The 18,734-nt window shown below is 39.3% G+C and overlaps 2 protein-coding genes across 2 annotated transcripts in view; one reads left to right on the top strand and one right to left on the bottom strand.

The window, feature by feature from the left end:
* Window positions 1–13,681, top strand: part of SCCPDH (saccharopine dehydrogenase (putative)) — a 26,346-nt gene extending 12,665 nt beyond the window's left edge. The window contains exons 6-12 of the mRNA XM_066236953.1: window positions 1,925–2,055; window positions 2,687–2,804; window positions 3,576–3,695; window positions 3,779–3,835; window positions 9,980–10,091; window positions 11,980–12,061; window positions 13,042–13,681. Coding sequence (XP_066093050.1) covers window positions 1,925–2,055; window positions 2,687–2,804; window positions 3,576–3,695; window positions 3,779–3,835; window positions 9,980–10,091; window positions 11,980–12,061; window positions 13,042–13,147 — 726 coding nt within the window. The 3' untranslated portion in view covers window positions 13,148–13,681. The remainder of the gene's footprint in view (window positions 1–1,924; window positions 2,056–2,686; window positions 2,805–3,575; window positions 3,696–3,778; window positions 3,836–9,979; window positions 10,092–11,979; window positions 12,062–13,041) is intronic.
* The window catches only part of LOC136319470 (kinesin-like protein KIF28P), a 104,954-nt gene continuing 99,438 nt past the window's right edge, over window positions 13,219–18,734 (bottom strand). The window contains exon 23 of the mRNA XM_066252724.1: window positions 13,219–17,633. Within this exon, the coding sequence (XP_066108821.1) occupies window positions 17,481–17,633 (153 nt within the window). The 3' untranslated portion in view covers window positions 13,219–17,480. The remainder of the gene's footprint in view (window positions 17,634–18,734) is intronic.

Raw genomic sequence — 18,734 nt, forward strand, 5'->3', positions numbered from 1 at the left:
TTTTGAGCTCAAAGGAATATACCATATATTCTATGATCCCATTTCTATAAAGTTAATAGGCAAAACTCACTATACTGTTTATGCGTGATTACTTAGGTGATAAGATTCTAATGAAAAGCAAGGATTTTTCTTGATTACAGAAGGAAGGTCTTCTGGGTTACATGGATGTTTGCTTCATAATTCCATTAAATTGTACATATATGTTTTGTGTACCTTTTTATGTTATATTTTTTTAGAGAAATAAAGTAAAAGATATTTTAAATGGAATGTAATTTTTACCTTCTGGATGGCTTATTTGTCAAGAAAGTTATTCTTAGGTTTTTAAAAAGCTGTTTTATCCTGGTGTTTGGAAATCTTTACATTTGTAAATGGGTCAAATAGTCTAGGCCAAGATTTGGACTAGTTTCACAAATCAAACCCTTAAGACTTTTAACTCTTTTCTAGCTTTAACAAAACAGAAGAAATTAATCTGTACCAAAATGGAAATTAGGTTTGGTGCCTCTCTGCCTTTTGGTGTCGTCAAGGCTACGATTTGAAAACCCAACTCTTCTGATGGTTTCATTGGTTCCCTTGTTCTGGCTTATCAAAGTCTTGTGACAAAACTGGTTTTGAATCTTTCTAAATGACTTTATCCATTCGAACAAGGTAAACAGCATATAAGGCAGGACATAATACAGTTATATATAATCAAAATTATAAATTACTTTTGAAATATTTACGTAATGGAGAATGAAAAGGCCCACCTAGAAGATAGGTGAAGAAGGGTCAGCACTGAGACAGTAAGTTCCAGTGTGACATGCTCGCCTGTGCTCTCCTTTCCGCCACTCATTTATTACCGGAGTCGGAGGTTAAGGTTGCGGAAGGCGTAATTGCACTGTATGAGTGTAAGGTACTGAGCGCTAGGAGTCTCACAAAAGAACTGAGAATTGAGTGGGTTATTGCAAGTGTGGGTGTGATCACACAAGGATTCGATGTTGGGCCAGTATCAGTAAGAAACTGAGGAATTGGGGAAAGAAATTAAAATATACATCATATTAATAAGCCTTAAAATGAAAAACAAATTATCGACACTTCTGTGGAAGACATATAGTTTGGGACTACAAGAGGGGTGTTAAGGGCAGGTGGGGCACTGAATACTATGGGGAAGGAATAGGGGGACAGTATTGTGTACATATGCATGAATGTGGTTGTGAATATATATTGAAATTTTAAGGAATCAATATAAGGATTGTGATTAGAGAGGCTAATTTTTAAGGACTATATTCAACTAGTTGAGTGAAAATTATGAAGTAAAGTGCGATGGCTTATTGAAAAAAGTATAAATAATGGTAAGAGAGAAGAAAGGATATTTGTTGGTGTAAACATAGAATATGACCAAACTAATGAGTGTTATTGTTGCCTAGCTGGTCATGAAAACTCATCTCAAGATGACCACATAAAAGGATATGCCATGAGTAAATAGAGGGGAAGTTTTTTTTTGTGTTGGTTTGTTTTTTTTGTTTTTGTTTTTTTAACAGAGACAGAGAGAGAATCAGAGATAGGGATAGACAGACAGGAATGGAAAGAGATGGGAAGCATCAATCATTAGTTTTTTGTTGCTACACCTTAGTTGTTCATTGATTGCTTTCTCATATGTGCCTTGACCATGGACCTTCAGCAGACCGAGTAACCCCTTGCTCGAGCCAGTGACCTTGGGTCCAAGCTGGTGAGCTTTGCTCAAACCAGATGAGCCCGCACTCAAGCTGGTTGACCTCAGGGTCTCGAACCTGGCTCCTCTGCATCCCAGTCCAACACTCTATCCACTGCGCCACTGCCTGGTCACATGAGGGGAAGTGTTCTTTGTGCTGATTATAACTTACTTGGTTTTACATTTTGTAACTATCCCTTAAGATATGTTTCTTTAACTGTTGAATTATTTTATCAGGGCTTGTGCATTCATGATGGTACCTGGAAGTCAGCAATTTATGGTTTTGGAGATCAAAGTAACTTGAAAAAACTACGAACTCAGTCAAATCTGAAACCTGTCCCAATTGTTGGTCCAAAATTAAAAAGAAGGTAGATTAATTCCAAATCTGTTTTCTAGTACTCATAGTCTAAGTATTTTGTGTTGATCTGGCAATGAATAAAGTATGCTACTAAGAAAACCCTGGAGACTATTTGGTTGTAAGTCCAGAATTGTTTTAAAAGGTAAGTATAAGTAATACATTACTGTAAGCTCAAGTATAATAATGTATTTGTACCTTTGGATAAAATGAATTTTTTGACTTTTCACTGTCAATATCAAAATTGATAAAATCAATTAAATTTTGTGCCATAAAACCACCAATTTAAAGTGATGACCTTATGTAGATTAATCAACAGTATTTATATGTAAGAACTCTACCCTCAGAGCCTGGCTGTTGAAATGAGTGTTCTTTTTATCATTGTCCAGTGAAATTGATGGGGTAAAACAGTTAAACTACATGTACTAAGTGCCCATGATGTGAAGATACTACTGTGTTCACCTGTCACTTGTTTGGGTGTAGGCGTAGAGAACAAAGGACAAATACTGAAATATTGATAGCAGATCTGCCATCTTCATTGTTATTACTGCCTCAAGAAAAGTTAAAATTTCTATTCAGGAATTTATCAGTTAAAATTGTGGTCACCGTAAATGGAGAAAATGCAACATGGATCTTTCTTACAGGTGGCCGATTTCTTACTGCAGAGAACTCAGCAGTTACTCCATTCCTTTCTTGGGAGCAGATGTGTCTGTTGTGAAGCGAACTCAGCGTTACTTGCATGAAAATTTAGAGCAATCACCTGTAAGCGTACATAATTTATTTTTTAATAGAGAGTGTTCTATGTTTGTTATAGTTCCCCAACAGGTTATTTAGAATTTTTATGTTTATAAGGCAGAAAAAGAAACAGATAAATAATGCATACTTCAGTTTCCAGAAGAATACTGATTCAGTAAAATAGAGCATTTTGCATGTTATGGGGTTGGTAATAGCCTCCCCCCCCCACAATTTATATCTGGCCTGCTGAATACCTTTTTAATGTAATACAACAGCAACAAGTTCAGTACAGAAAACCCTGGTTTATAAACACCGGACAGTCCCTGTGCAGAGTTTCAGCTGCTAGAACAATCTTTCTATCTGGGTGCTTGCCTCTTCTCCTCACTACCTCCGAAGATCACCCAGCTCCTTTTTTTGAGGGAAGTACACAGTTTCTCTCTCTACTGAGACTTGGAAGTATCTCAAGTTCAAAGAGTATTTCTTATAGAAGAGGCTGTAAGTGTTCTGTAATGTATACTTGCTAAATTCAGGTACATTATTGAATTTTTTATATATATGGTTTATGTGCACGTTTTTGTTCAAGTGAGGAAGCTAATTACTATTTGGACCAAGTTCTCTTAAAAATATGTTCCCAATGTCTGTTTCTGAACAAGCTTTCAGAACATAGCATAGTCATTAAGTGGAAATTGCGTTTGTTTGATATTTATGACTACAGAATAAGTTATAAGTAGCTGACATTCTTATATGAGCCAGCCTACACAAGTAGCGAGTAACATTGACTTGACGTTCCTCATCTAGGTTCAGTATGCTGCTTATGTCACTGTGGGAGGTATCACTTCTGTCATTAAGCTGATGTTTGCAGGACTTTTCTTTTTATTCTTTGTGAGGTTTGGCATTGGAAGGCAGCTTCTCATAAAAGTAAGTAATATTTTTATTAAATTACATCTAAAAGTATTTTCATAAGTTTTCAAAAATCACTAAGGATTTTTTCCCTCCTTTAGTTCCCATGGCTCTTCTCCTTTGGTTATTTTTCAAAACAAGGACCAACACACAAACAGGTAACTCTTTCTTTTGTATCCAGGTCTCTCTTTATTTGGTTTTTACTTTTCCTCAGTGTGGTGAAAGTAACAGCTAAGACTGATGGAGCATTACTAGGGAACAGACATGCTTACATTCCTTACATAAGTTAGATCACTTCATCTTTTCAAACACCTCTAAAGTGGGTGTTCTCTCCATTTGACGAATGAGGAAACTGATGGACAGTAAGGTTAAGAAATGTGCCTCAAGTCCTACAGTGAGTAAATGGCCAAGCTGAGATGAGAACCCAGCCTTTGACTCCGCAAATTGCGTTCTCTTTACTTCTTCGAGATTTCAAATAATCTTACTCTTTCATGTTTCTCCTGTTATCTTCTCCTTTTCACCCCTTCTCTTTCTCTCCCCCAGGCTACCCCTCCCCCAAGCTGCCCGTCCCCTTCTTCTTCCCCCTCCCCCTCCCCCTTCTATGTATCCCGGATCCCTATGGTAGGTAAATGGAATTATCACCTGTCCAGTATTTTCAACAACCTGCCTTCATCTTGGACCATTTGGTTTACAGATCCCGAGTCAGCCATGAGTCATTTCACCTTCATCTCCTTTACACCAAGCACTGTGAGGCAGGTGGGAGGGATTCCACTGCGAGAGGATGGCAGCACCCCAAATTCATGCTTCCCTCACTGAAACCGTTAACATCACTTGCTGATTCTTTTGCTTTTCATCAGTCATCTCTCCATCTCCTCTCAGGGGCTTCTTTCAACCTCTCCTCAATGCCAGCTGTCTTCCTGTGTGCAGCCCTCCCTCACTCAAGGAGCTGAGAACATCTGTGTGCGCCTTTTGTTTCCTGTTCTCAGAGCTGTGGTCGGCGCTCCATTGCCGCCACCTTTCCCGCTCTCTCAAAGAAGTAGTGTCCTATACAGCACTAACCCCACCACCTGTGCACTTTAATGCTCAGCCACTCCTGTGTCGCAGGCACAGGGTTACTGCTCTACATTTCATTTAGTCCTCCCACAACCACCTAGGTGAAGATACTAATCCTCTCCACTTTGTATGGTTTAGAAATAATCAGAGAGGAATGTATTTGCCTTCATTCACATAGCGAGTCTGGTGGCTCCTAGAGTCAAACCAGCTGAGTCTTTACTATTACTGCTATCTTTTTTTTTTTTTTAGAGAGAGAGAGACAGACAGACAGACATGAGAAGCATCTTAGTTCATTGATTGCTTTCTCATATGTGTATTGACTGGGGGGCTACAGCAAAGCGAGTGACCCCTTGCTCAAGCCAGCAGCAATGGAGTTATGTCTATGATCCCACGCTCAAGCCAGCAACCTTGGGGTTTCAAACCTGGCTCCTTAGCATCCAAGACCAGTGCTCCATCCACTGTACCATTACTGCTCCTTTTGATTAGAATCCTTCCTGACTCCATAGGTTGTGTATTCCTATTCTCTCCTGTAAATTCTCCTCCTGTCTCTCTGTAGGTTCTTTCTCCTCATCCTGTAGCTATGCCAGTGTCCTTTCCCACCCAAAAAAACCTCCCCTCTTCCTTTACTCTTCAGTGGCCATATAACTGCTACAAGAGCATCAAGTGCTCTGAGTTATTTTGTCTGCTATCTTTGATGTTACTGTCCTTGAAATACTCCCTTTGGCTTCTGAGATTATTGCTCTCAAAGTTTCTGCTGTTTTTTCTCTTCCTTTGCTATATCCTCACTTCTGCTGCCGATTAAATTATTCCAAGGGCTCCACCCTTGGCCCACTTCTCTTCCACTCTCTGAGTTCAGCAGGGTTTTAACGTTTTGCATACCAATTTGTCGGTCCATGGACATTTGGGTTCTTCTATCTTTTGGCTATTGTGAGTAATGCTGCAAGAACGTGGGTGTGCAGATATCTCTTTGAGACCCTACTCTCAGTTCCTTTAGGTATATACCCAAAAGAACAATTATTGGGTCCTTTGGTAATTCTATTTTTAATGTTTTGAGGAACCACCAAACTATTCCACTGGGGCTGCACCATTTCACATTTTTACTAACTGTGCACAAGGGTTCCCACTTCTCCACATCTTTACAACGCTTGCTATTTCCTGTGTGTTTGCCTTTTTATATTTTTATAGATAGTAGCCATTGTAATAGGTGTGAGGTAGTATTTCATGGTTTAGATTTGCATTTCTGTGATGATTAATGATGTTGAGCATCTTGTTATGTGCTCATTGGCTATCTGAACATCTTCTTTAAAGAAATGTCTATTCAGGTCCTTTGTCTATTTTTGAATCAGGTTGTTTGTGTTTTTGCTGTTGAGTTTTTGTTGTTATTGTTGTTGTTTTAATTGAGAAATAGGGAGGCAGAGAGACTCCTGCATGTACCCCACCCAGGATCCACCCAGCAAGCCCCTCCCAGGTGATTCTCTGCCCATCTGGGCCGCAGCTTCATTTCTCAGCAACTTAGCTATTTTAGTCCCTGAGGCCGAGGCCCTGGAGCCATCCTCAATGCCCAGGGGCCAACTTTGCTTGAACCATTCAAGCCATGGCTGTAGGAGGAGAAGAGAAAAAGATACGGGGTGGGGAGGGTGGGGAAGCAGAAGGGCGCTTCTCCTGTTTGCCTTGACTGGGAATCGAACTCGGGACTTCCAACGTGCCGGGCTAATGATCTACCACTGAGCCAGTGGGCCAGGGCCTGCTGTTGAGTTTTAAGAGTTCTTTATATACTCTGAATATTAATCCGTTATCACAATGTGATTTGCAAATATTTTCTCCCATTTTCTGGGTTGTCTTTTCACTTCTGACTAGTACAGGCCCCTATCTCTTGACTGAACTGTTCACAGCCTTCCTATGATTCCTTTCTAATCCATCTTCCCACGGCTGTTGAAGAGATCTGTGACATAGACCTGGCCCTGTTGTCACCTTCTTGAAAATGATTCTCTGACTTGTTACTGTCCTGGCATCGATTCTTACCTGGGGCTTTATATGTCAGAATCGCCCAGGGAGTTTTTTCCATATACATGTCCTAACCCTGCATCTGGACATTTTGAATTAGTAGGTGTAGAATGGGGCCACAAAGAGAGAGCCTCCAATTGCTGACCAGAAACTCGGATTTTATTGGTCTGGAATGCGGCATGGGCTTCAGCCCCCCCCCCCCCCAAGTGAGAAGTGGGAGGGGGGCGGGGGCAAACAGACTCCCACATGGGCCCAACCAGGATCTACATGGCATGCCCACCAGGGGGCGATCTCTGGGGCATTGCTCCACTGCAATTGGAGCCATTCTGGTGCCAGAGGTGGAGGCCATGGAGCCATCCCCAGCACCAGGGCCAACTTTGCTCCAATGGAGCCTTGGCTGTGGGAGGGGAAGAGAGAGAGAGAGAGAGAGAGAAAGGAGAAGAGGAAGGGCAGAGAAGCAGATGGGTGCTTCGCCTGTGTGCTCTGGCTGGAAATCTAACCTGGGACTTCCACACGCTGAGCCGACACTCTACCGCTGAGCCAACTGGCCAGGACCAGCTTCTGGCTTTTTTAAAGCTCCCTAGTAGTATAGGTACACTGCCAAGGCTATAGATCATTGATGTAGAGGGAGGAAGGTCCCAGATCAAGTTTGAGTGACTCCGGTTCACACCACGAGAGCACCCTGGCTGAAAGTCCATCTCTGGAGGTGTGAGGCCCTTCATGACCTAGTAGTCCTAGATGGCAGGTTTCATTTTCATGCCAGCTCTGATTAATTGGTAGTAGCGGCCTACAGACTTTCGAAGGTTCTAAAGCTGAATGTTTGCTGAGCTGAGAGGATTCAGATCAGGTAGCACGTGAGCTTTAGGTCGGTTCTGTTCATCTCTGTGTCTGTTTTTATGCCAGCACTGTGCTGTTTTGGTTACTGAAGCTTAGTAATATAGTTGGAAAGCAGGGAGTGTAATGGCTTCAGCTTCCAGACCTGTGCTTTGGCTTTTAGGGTTTTTAGCGGTTCAATACAGATTGTAGGATTTTTTGTTGTTGTTGTTCTCTTTCTGTGAAAATGCCATTGGAATTCTAATAGGGATTGCATTGAATCTGTAGATTGCTTTGGGCAGTATGGACATTTTAACTCTATTAATTCTTCCAGTCCATGAGCATGGAATATCTCTCCATTTATATGTAGCGTCTTCACTTTGTTTCATTAAAATCTTACAGTTTTCAATATACAGGTCTTTTGCCTCCTTGGTTAAATTTATTTCTAGGTTTTATTCTTTTTGATAGAATTGTAAATAGGATTGTTTTCTTTTGTTTAAAGATATTTTTTTTAAAGATTGTATTTATTCATTTTGGAGAGGAGAGAGAGAGAGGAGAGAAAAGGGGGTAGGAGCAGAAAGTATCAACTCCTGTATGTGCCTTGACTAGGCAAGGCCAGGGTTTTGAACCAGCGACCTCAGTGTTCCAGGTCGATGCTTCACGCACTGCATCACCACAGGCCAGTCTATGTTTTCTTTTCTTTTGAATTGAATTTGTTTGGATGACATTGGTTCACAAAACTGTATAGGTTTGAAGTGCACAACTCAACAAAACATCATCTGCCCATTGCATCTTGCACCCTCTGCCCTAGCAACATCTCTTTCTGTCCCCATTTTCCCCACCTCTGGCCACCTTTCCCTCACCTCTGGCCATCACCACACTGTTGACTGTGTCTGTGGGAAGGAAGGTGAAGTAATTAGCCAAAAAACAGAGATGATATTGTTTTCTTCATTTCTCTTTCTGATAAATCGTTACTAGTATATAGGAACGTAATAGATTTTTGTTACTGATTTTATATATTACAACTTCATTGAATTTTTTTATCTAACAGCTTTTTGATGAACTCTTTATGTATAGTAATGTGTCATCTTCAAATAGTGACAGTTTTACTTTTTCTTTTCCAATTTGGATGCCTTTTTTTTCCTTTTTTACCTAAGTGCTCTGGTTAGAACTTCCAATACTGTTGGCAAAAGTGGCACGAGTGGGCATCCCAGTCTTGCTCCTCATTTTGGAGGAAAAGCTTCCAGCTTTTCGCCTTTGACTATAATGTTAGTTGTGGGCTTGTTAGATACCACCTTCATTATATTGAGGTACATTCCCTTTATACCTGCTTTGTTGAGAGTTTTTAATCATAAATGGATATTGAATCTTACTAAATGCTTTTCTTGCTTCTATTGAGGTGCTCATGTAATTTTTATCCTTCATTTTGTGAATGTGAGGTATCACATTGACTGATTTGTGGATGTTGAATAATTCCTGCGTCTCTGGAATCCATTTGATCATAGTGTACGATCCTTTTAATGTATTGTTAAATTTGGTTTGCTAGTATTATGTTGATATTTTTGCATTTATTTTTATCAGGAATATTGGTCTATAATTTTCTTTTCTTGCTTCATTCTTCTTTGGCTTCGCATTTAAATAATGGTTTTTTCTTTCTGGCATCCACCCTACTTTTCTGTTAGAGCATGTGTGTGTATGTGTGTGTGCACAGGTGTAAACCCACTTCAGAACCCAACTTTCTTTCTCAGTAGATTAATAATACCCTCCTCTGAACGAGGCCTGAAACTTTTGTATCTCATATTGTGTATAGATAGTATATACATTAAAGAAGGCAGAGACCATATTGCATTTATGTCTCAGGGCCTAACATAGTATCTAACCTTTAGTTGATACTTAATGAAAATTTATTGACCATGACTGAATTCTTGATCTTATTTAGTGATTTAGTGATTATGAGAGATGCTTTGATAAGTCTTCTAAAATGGAATTGAATTTTTACATCTCTAAGTGGAGCAATTACATATCCGGGCCTCAAGCCCATATTGCCATTACTTGCTGGCTATTATTGTCTTGTCATCTCAAACAGATATCTAAAACCAGATTGTCATATTCTGTCACCCTAAAATAAAAACTATCTCAGCCTTTGCCCTGAAACTGCCTATTTTAGTGGTGCTCTCTGTAAGCCACAATATAAGGTTCATCTCTGTCTCCTCCTGTTCCTCCCCCAGCATCACACCAGGCACCAAAACTTGCATCTTCAGACAATTAACTTTTGCTCCATGCTTAAAGGATTATTGGATATTCTGGCAGATAGAAAATTAATGTTTTTTATTTATTGAGATAGTCTCATATGAAGCAGGAGAGTAGATTAAATTGTATTCAGGAGGAAATGACACATTTCTTAAATAAACCTTTTGCTTCCTTTTTCTCAGATGGATGCCTCATCATTTACAATGACATTCTTTGGTCAAGGATATAGCCAAAGCTCTGATATCGATAAGAACAGACCCAATATCAGAATTTGTACTCAGGTGAAAGGACCAGGTATTTCACATATGACTTAAGAATGCTTGGGAATTTAAATTGTCTTAAACTATAACATGGTATGCTGTTCTTTTCAAAGAATAATTGTTTTGGAAATGCATTTGCACAGATTTTTAAAGTATTACTAGTAAATGATTCTGTCAAAAGAAGAATCGAAATTACTGGTATAATCCAATTTTATTAGTGTATCTTTCCTTCTCTTTTTTAGTATGACTCAATTCTGAATGGCATATTTTAATATTAAAAAGACAAGATACTGGTTGATATTTATCTGTTTGATCCTAGATTTCTCTATAGTCTGTTACCCTGACATTGTTTATAAAATGGGTTTGCACATGTTCATTTTTCTGGGGAGAGTAAAAGCTTTTGTTAGGTTGTTCAAAGGAACTGTTGTCCAAAAAAGTTCTAGAACTTTTGCTATGAATTTTCGAGAACTGTACAGATAGTCCCACTAGTGAATTATAGTGTAATTATAAGTTTAGTTACTGTCATCCCTGATAGGCAACAGGGGTTTGTTTTGCAGTTTTAATCGAGCGAGATGGCAAAGATACCTTTTCAGCTTTCCTTCATTTCATATTCCTCTCCTGGTTGTTAGGATAAGTTCACTGTGTTTTTATTGTTTGACGCAGTGTAAACACTAATGTCCAACTTGCTTAAAGTTACTTCTTCTTGAAGTTAGACTTCTTTTAAAGTTACCCAGCATTTAAGAATTTGAGTCCTGCCTGACCAGGTGGTGGCACAGTGGATAGAGCATCGAATTGGTATATGGGGGACCCAGGTTTGAGATCCCGAGGTCTCCAGCTTGAGCACAGGCTCATCTGGTTTGAGCAAGGCTCACCAGCTTGAGCCCAAGGTTGCTGGCTTGAGCAAGGGGTTACTCGGTCTGCTGTAGCCCCACAGTCAAGGCACATATGAGAAATCAATAACAACTAAGGAGCCGCAACAAAGAATTGATGTTTCTCATCTCTCTCCCTTCCTGTCTGTCCTATCTGTCCCTCTCTCTGAATCTGTTTCCGCCACAAAAAAAAAAAAAAAAAAAAAAAAAAAGAATTTGAGTCCTTTTTTATTTTATTTATTTATTTATTTATTTATTTATTTATTTTACAGAGACAGAGAGAGAGTCAGATAGGGACAGACAGACAGGAATGGAGAGAGATAAGAAGCATCAATCATTAGTTTTTTGTTGCGACACCTTAGTTGTTCATTGATTGCCCTCTCATATATGCCTTGACTGTGGGCCTCTTCAGCAGACCGAGTAACCCCTTGCTTGAGCCAGCAACCTTGTGTCTAAGCTAGTAAGCTTTGCTCAAACCAGATGAGCCTGCGCTCAAACTGGGGACTTTGGGGTCTTGAACCTGGGTCCTCCGCATCCCAGTCCAACACTCTATCCACTGCGCCACCGCCTGGTCAGGCTTGAGTCCTTTTTTAAAAGTGAAGTTTAGTGTATTAATAGAGAAACAAGAAATCCTAGGATCATTGGCTTTGATTATGGTCAAGAGGCAGTACAGTGCGGTGGGTTAGAGCTGTCTGGGGGCAGGTCTGCTTGGCCACTGCCTAACTTTGTGAGTTTGACCTAGTCACTTGACCTGTCTGTGTCTCAGTTTCCTCATCTGAAAAATGGGGACAAAAGTAGTGCTAATTTAATGTAATTTGCTAGGAGAATTAAATCAGTTTAGTAAATTTAAAACACTTAATACAGTTCCTAACACTTCATAAGTGCTATATATAAATGTTTATTGTTATATTTGTGATTAAGTGAACAAAATATTTTTTGAGATAATACTGTGTACCTAGAGTTAGACAGAAAGCCTACTCTTTGATTTTTGGGTGCTGTTGAATGCATACTTCAAGAATACTTTCTTTTCATTTGACCAACCATATTCTGCAGAGGCTGGCTACGTAGCTACGCCCATAGCCATGGTCCAGACAGCCCTGACTCTCCTAAATGATGCCTCTGAGCTTCCTAAGCCGTAAGTCTGGTTTTCTTCTCATTTGAAAATCTTTTTATCTGTTTTATTTTAGATTTCTTTTTTTATTTAATTTTCAGGCATTGGGTCTGCACATAAGCATTTACAGTTCCTTTGGTACAAAGATAGAGGTATATTAAAATTGTGAGAAAGAAATTCCTTATGAGAGGAGAGGGAAGAACCCTGTCATTTTAGTTAGATTCCTTGTATAAATAGCTCAGATCCAAAGTTGACTACTCAGAAAAGGTCCCTGTTGTTACCTGATGTTAACAGGAGGCTCTCTCTAATCAGTGCCAACTGGTAGCTTGCTGGCAGTGGGCACCATGACACCAGTGTGAGTCGACTCATGGCATCCTCCTGGGGGACTACTTTACTGGAGCATTTAGCTGCTACCTAAAAATAGGCCAGCTTCACAGAAAGAGCATAGGCCCTCAGGCTTAGAATGTATAAATTTAGGAACTAAAATAGTATTAAGTAATAAACATAAAAACTAAAGTGAAACCTAATTAAATTTTTTCAAATACTTTTTATACCCTTCATGAAAACATTTAACGTTTACCTCAAGCCATTACATTGAAAGAAACTTTTTTTCATTCAGTCGGTCTTATTTATGGTTCATAAATAACTGATGGCCTGTATTTATTTCACTCTGGTCTCTGTGTAATCATCCTGATCTGAGGGCTGTCTTTATGAATAGCAGCTGCGCGGTTGATGACCCTCCGTGTGCCGCTGGAGCCCTGAGCACACATCTTCTGGAAACAGCCGCACTAGTTGCTGAACCAAAGGCATGCTGGGCACTAGCTTCCCCACAAGTGGTAGCTGCTTGCTCATTTGACTGACTTTAGGAGTAGAACCAAAACTGTTCCATAATAGAATCAAAAGAAGGAGGTTTCCCTGAGCTCTGTAGAACCTGCTAGCTAGTCCTCCAGCGGAGGAAAGGCCTAGAGCCTTGCATACTGTTGTATCTTGTTCTTGTTTTCCAGGGGCGGGGTCTTCACGCCAGGAGCAGCTTTCTCCAAGACAAAGCTGATTGACAGACTCAACCAGCGAGGCATTGAATTTAGTGTCATTAGCACCTCTGAAGTCTAAACACTGAAAGAATTAACCAGAGTCATAAGAATGCACGAATTATAGCTCTTTTTTTCTTTTGGTATCTGAAATTCTTTTATAAGCCTGTCTGCCAATATGTGGAAAAGATCACCAAATCTAAAAATATGTACACATTAAAGCAGGAAATGATACTAGCTTACCCTAGATGTCAAATCTTAGCTGATTTTATGACTTTATTGCTTGTGAGAGAGAACTGGTATTTGGCTGACGTATTCACTGAAGATCATGGTCAGTTTTTATGAACGAACCCGCAGATGGGGGTGGGATGGTGTCTCTGTACCTGACTGACCGGTTCCTGGCTGGGCGCCCCAGCTGCTCAGGGCCGCCCTGCTGGCTTCCTTGCTATAATACTGAGCGGACCTTATTCTCCGGTGACCTTCTTTCTCTACATATGGTGCGGGCCTTTGCCAAATGAAACTGCACTTTTTTGTTATTTTTGCCTAGTTTTTCACCTATCTACCCTGATTGACTTTGGACTTACCTAAGTTGACTAATAAAGGATTGTCAATTGAATGGTGGTTTTGTGTCTGACCTGCCTAGGTATTTGAGTAGTGGTTAGAAATGTGCTTCCTGTGTACAGCTGACACTTGTGCTTGTCATTGGTCTTCCCCGACTTGGTACCTGTGTCATTTTATGGTACCTTATGTCCTTAAAATGATACAGCTGGTAAGTTTCTGTTGGTTTTCACTACCTAAGCAAAATTTTTCTCTGATTTACTTTTTGTATTTTAACTAGGTTTTCTACTATAGCCCTAAAATAAGGCACAGCACAGGACTTTTTCTTTTGTGGTAAGCCTATAATAAACACACACAGTGTTCTGTGCTTTAGTTATGTAAAGAGGGCAGCCACTTCCTTTACGGAATTTCTGCTGTACAGTGAGAAGCATGACATAGCTATTATTGTGTGAGCAGTCCCTTCTGTGCTACCTGTATAGTAGGAAGAGGGTCTCTAACTTGAAGAGGAAGATTCCTGGTGGTAGTCCTGTTCATCCTAACTTTGCTTCCTCTGTCAGTGCTGGTCTGGATCTAGTCTCAGCCGTGTCCTAATTTGTGGGACCGGAGGAAAGATTTTTTTAATTTTTATTAATTTTAATGGGGTGACATCAATAAATCAGGGTACATATGTTCAAAGAAAACATATCCAGGTTATCTTGTCATTCAATTATGTTGCATACCCATCACCCAAAGTCAGATTGTCCTCCGTCACCTTCTATCTAGTTTTCTTTGTGCCCCTCCCCCTCCCCTTCACCTCTCCCTCCCTCTTCTCCCCCTTCTCCCCCCCAACCACCACACTCTTGTCTATGTCTCTTAGTCTCGTATTTATGTCCCACCTACATATGGAATAATGCAGTTCTTGTTTTTTTCTGATTTATTTCACTCCGTATAATGTTATCAAGATCCCACCATTTTGTTTTAAATGATCTGATGTCATCATTTCTTATGGCTGAGTAGTATTCCATAGTGTATATGTGCCACATCTTCTTTATACAGTCATCTATTGAAGGACTTTTTGGTTGTTTCCATGTCTTGGCCACTGTGAACAATGCTGCAGTGAACATGGGGCTGCATGTGTCTTTACGTATCAATGTTTCTGAGTTTTGGGGGTATATACCCAGTAGAGGGATTGCTGGCTCATAAGGTAGTTCTATTTTCACTTTTTTGAGAAACCACCATACTTTCTTCCATAATGGTTGTACTACTTTACATTCCCACCAACAGTGAATGAGGGTTCCTTTTTCTCCACAGCCTCTCCAACATTTGCTATTACCTGTCTTGCTAATAATTGCTAATCTAACAGGTGTGAGGTGGTATCTCATTGCAGTTTTGATTTGTATTTCTCTAATAGCTAATGAAGATGAGCATCTTTTCATATATCTGTTGGCCATTTTTATTTCTTCCTGGGAGAAGTGTCTGTTCATGTCCTCTTCCCATTTTTTATTGGATTATTTGTTTGTTGTTGAGTTTTATGAGTTCTTTGTATATTTTGAATATTAGGCCCTTATCTGAGCTGTTATTTGAAAATATCATTTCCCATTTAGTTGGCTGTCTATTTTGTTGTCAGTTTCTCTTGCTGAGAAAAAACTTCTTAGTCTGATGTAGTCCCATTCATTTATCTTTACCTTCACTTCCCTTGTCTTTGGAGTCAAATTGATAAAATGCTCTTTAAAACCAAGGTCCATGAGTTTAGAACCTGTGTCTTCTTCTATGTACTTTATTGTTTCAGGTCTTATATTTAGGTCTTTGATCCATTTTGAATTAATTTTAGTACACGGGGATAAACTAGTCGAGTTTCATTCTTTTGCATGTGGCTTTCCAGTTTTCCCAGCTCCATTTGTTGAAGAGGCTTTCTTTTCTCCATTGTGTGTTGTTGGCCCCTTTATCAAAAATTATTTGACTATATATATGTGGTTTTATTTCTGGACTTTCTATTCTGTTCCATTGGTCTGAGTGTCTATTTTTCTGCCAATACCATGCTGTTTTGATTGTCGTGGCCCTATAATATAGTTTGAAGTCAGGTATTGTATTGCCCCCAGCTTCATTCTTTTTCTTTAGGATTGCTTTGGCTATTCGGGGTTTTTTATAGTTCCATATAAATCTGATGATTTTTTGTTCCATTTCTTTAAAAAATATCATTGGAATTTTGATGGGAATTGCATTAAATTTGTATATTGCTTTGGGTAATATGGCCATTTTGATTGTATTTATTCTTCCTATCCAAGAACAAGGAATATTTTTCCATCTCATATCTTTTTTGATTTCCCTTAACAATGCTTTGTAGTTTTCATTATATAGGTCCTTTACATTCTTTATGTTTATTCCTAGGTTTTGTGGGTTTTTTTTTTTGAAATCGTGAAGGGGATTTTTTTTTGAGTTCATTCTTTCTAATGTTTTATTGTTGGCATATAGAAAGGCTATGGAATTTTGTATATTAATTTTGTTATCTGCGACCTTACTATATTGGCTTATTGTTTCTAGTAATATTTTTGTAGAGTCTTTGGGGTTCTTGATGTCTGAGGAAAGTTTTTATCATCTCTAATATCAGGAAGATGTGCAGAAGCAAGGATACAAAATGAGGGCATGAATAACAACTGGGCCCTATGTCTGACAGCAAGAAACTCACCAGAAGGGCTCTGTTTGATGGTTCAAACTGTTTACCATGAAAATATTACTGGCAGTTTGCTTTTGTGTACCAGGAACTATTCTAAGGGCTTTATTTTACTTTATTAACTGTTCTCATTCCCGTATAACAAAAGGAAAGAGAGACTTAGAGAGGAAAGTCATTTGCCTCAAACTACACAATTCTAGACAATTCATAAGTGACAGGTTTAACTAGGACTTAACCATAGGCTGTTTGATCCCAGAGCTCAGAGTGCTGGCCGTTCACTTCTGGTATCTCCCTCTTCACCTTCAACCTGGATATGGGTTCATTTTTATGTGATTTTAAATCAAAATGAAGGAGAAGAGCTTTGCTTTAAAAATGGTAGAAAAAATAGGTTTGAGTAATTGGAAAATGGATTAATACATTGATTCTATAATTCAGCTCTGATAGCCAAGTTCATTAAGCTTTTTTTTTAATAAATAAATTTTTATTAATTTTAATGGGGTGACATCAATAAATCAGGGTACATATATTAAAAAAAAACATGTCCAGGTTATCTTCTCATTCAATTCTGTTGCATACCCATCACCCAAAGTCAGATTATCCTCCGTCACCTTCAGTCTAGTTTTCTTTGTGCCCCTCCCCCTCCCTTTCCCCTCTCCCTCCTTCCCTCCCCCTGCCCCCCGTAACCACCACACTCTTCTCCATGTCTCTTAGTCTCATTTTTATGTCCCACCAATGTGTGGAATCCTGCAGTTCTTGTTTTTTTCTGATTTACTTATTTCACTCCATATAATGTTATCAAGATCCCACCATTTTGTTGTAAGTGATCCAATGTCATCATCTCCCATGGCTGAATAGCATACCATGGTGTATATGTGCCACATCTTCTTTATCCAGTCTTCTTTTTTTTTTTTTTTACAGTGATTAAAGCCTTTAACCAAACTCTTGGCCAATACAACAAGAATCCATAAAAGAGTAGTGTCCTTAACAAGTTCACCAAGTCCAAGTTGGCCCCAACACCATGCCAAGTCCCTGATAAATGCAACCCCACCCCAGTTCAGTCTGTTAGGAGCTGTCCCAAGGAGCAGGAGTCCAGGAAAAGTCCGTATGGCACTGGAATTGTTGTCACAATTCTATATCATTAAGCTTCTTAGCTGCTCAAGTAATCTTCACAATTCAAAGCTCAGTGTTTTCAGTTGGTGTATCCTCATTATTTGTTATACAATAAACATTCTCTCTTCTTTTTTACTATAAGGGCTACATCATTTTTCAGTTTCCACAAGCTGGATTCAAATAGGTCCCCAAAGTCCTTTAACATTTGCGACTGTTGATATACAAATGGTCGAAGCATTTGATCATCTTCCTAAAAAAAAAATGATAGTAGTAGACATACATCATTAGAGTGAAAATACTGTATGTGTGAGTGGGGTGCCTAGTAAGTTCTCCCTCTGGCCTAGAAAGCTGCATTTGAAAGTAGCTAGCAGAGGCTGTATGTTCCTGGGAGTATGTTTGGTTCAGGAAGGCCACCTGACTGACCCTTTAGTTACTGCCAATAGGAAAAATTGGAGAGATACTGCACACATTTCAGATTGGAATGATATACAAGGCCAGACAAAAGTAGGTTCTCAGTTGTGAGTATGCAAAACAGAGTTGATTCCTATATTGTCTATTAATGTAGGTGACTGTTCTTTAATGCTAGGTGGTTTGTGTGTGTGTCATGTTTAAGAAATCCTTTTGACTATGAAGTCATACATGAAGAGTCTCCTAAAGGAACTTCTAAAAAGCGTTGGGGTTTTACCTTTCACATTGAGGTCTTTAATTCTCACCAGAATTGACTTTTGGGTATAGTTTTGGATAAGATTCCAATTTCATTTTTCCATGTACGTATTTTTAATTCTCACAGCACCAGTTATTGCAAAGCCATCCTTGCCACTCATCTGTGGTTCCACCTCAGTCCTATATCAAGTCTTTGGTCCTGACTGTATCTATTCCTGGGTCTTCTGTTCTTTTCCATTGGTTATCTTACCCTATATTTGGGCCACACCTTAGTTTCTATAATAGCATTAAAATAAGCCTAGATATCAGGTAGAGCAAGTCTTCCAACCTTGTTTTGGGTGTTGGTCTTGGTCTTGGCATGGCTTTTGCAGTTCCATCTAAATTATGGAATCATTTCATCAGCTTCCATTACATTTGATTGGCATTCCATTGAGTCTCTGGGAGACTGGACAGATCTACAGTAGCAGCTTTTCCAAACCATGGAGACATTGCATGTTTCCTTCTTTATATCTTTAACGTCTCTCAAACAAGGATTTAAATGTTCTCTATAGACCAGTGGTTCTCAACCTTTCTAATGCCGTGACCCCGCAATACAGTTCCTCATGTTGTGGTGACCCCAAACCAAAAAATAATTTTGGTGGCTACTTCATAACTGTAATTTTGCTACAGTTATGATTCGGAATGTAAA

The sequence above is a fragment of the Saccopteryx bilineata genome, chromosome 1, assembly GCF_036850765.1.
Source record: "Saccopteryx bilineata isolate mSacBil1 chromosome 1, mSacBil1_pri_phased_curated, whole genome shotgun sequence".
Lineage (NCBI taxonomy): Eukaryota > Metazoa > Chordata > Mammalia > Chiroptera > Emballonuridae > Saccopteryx > Saccopteryx bilineata.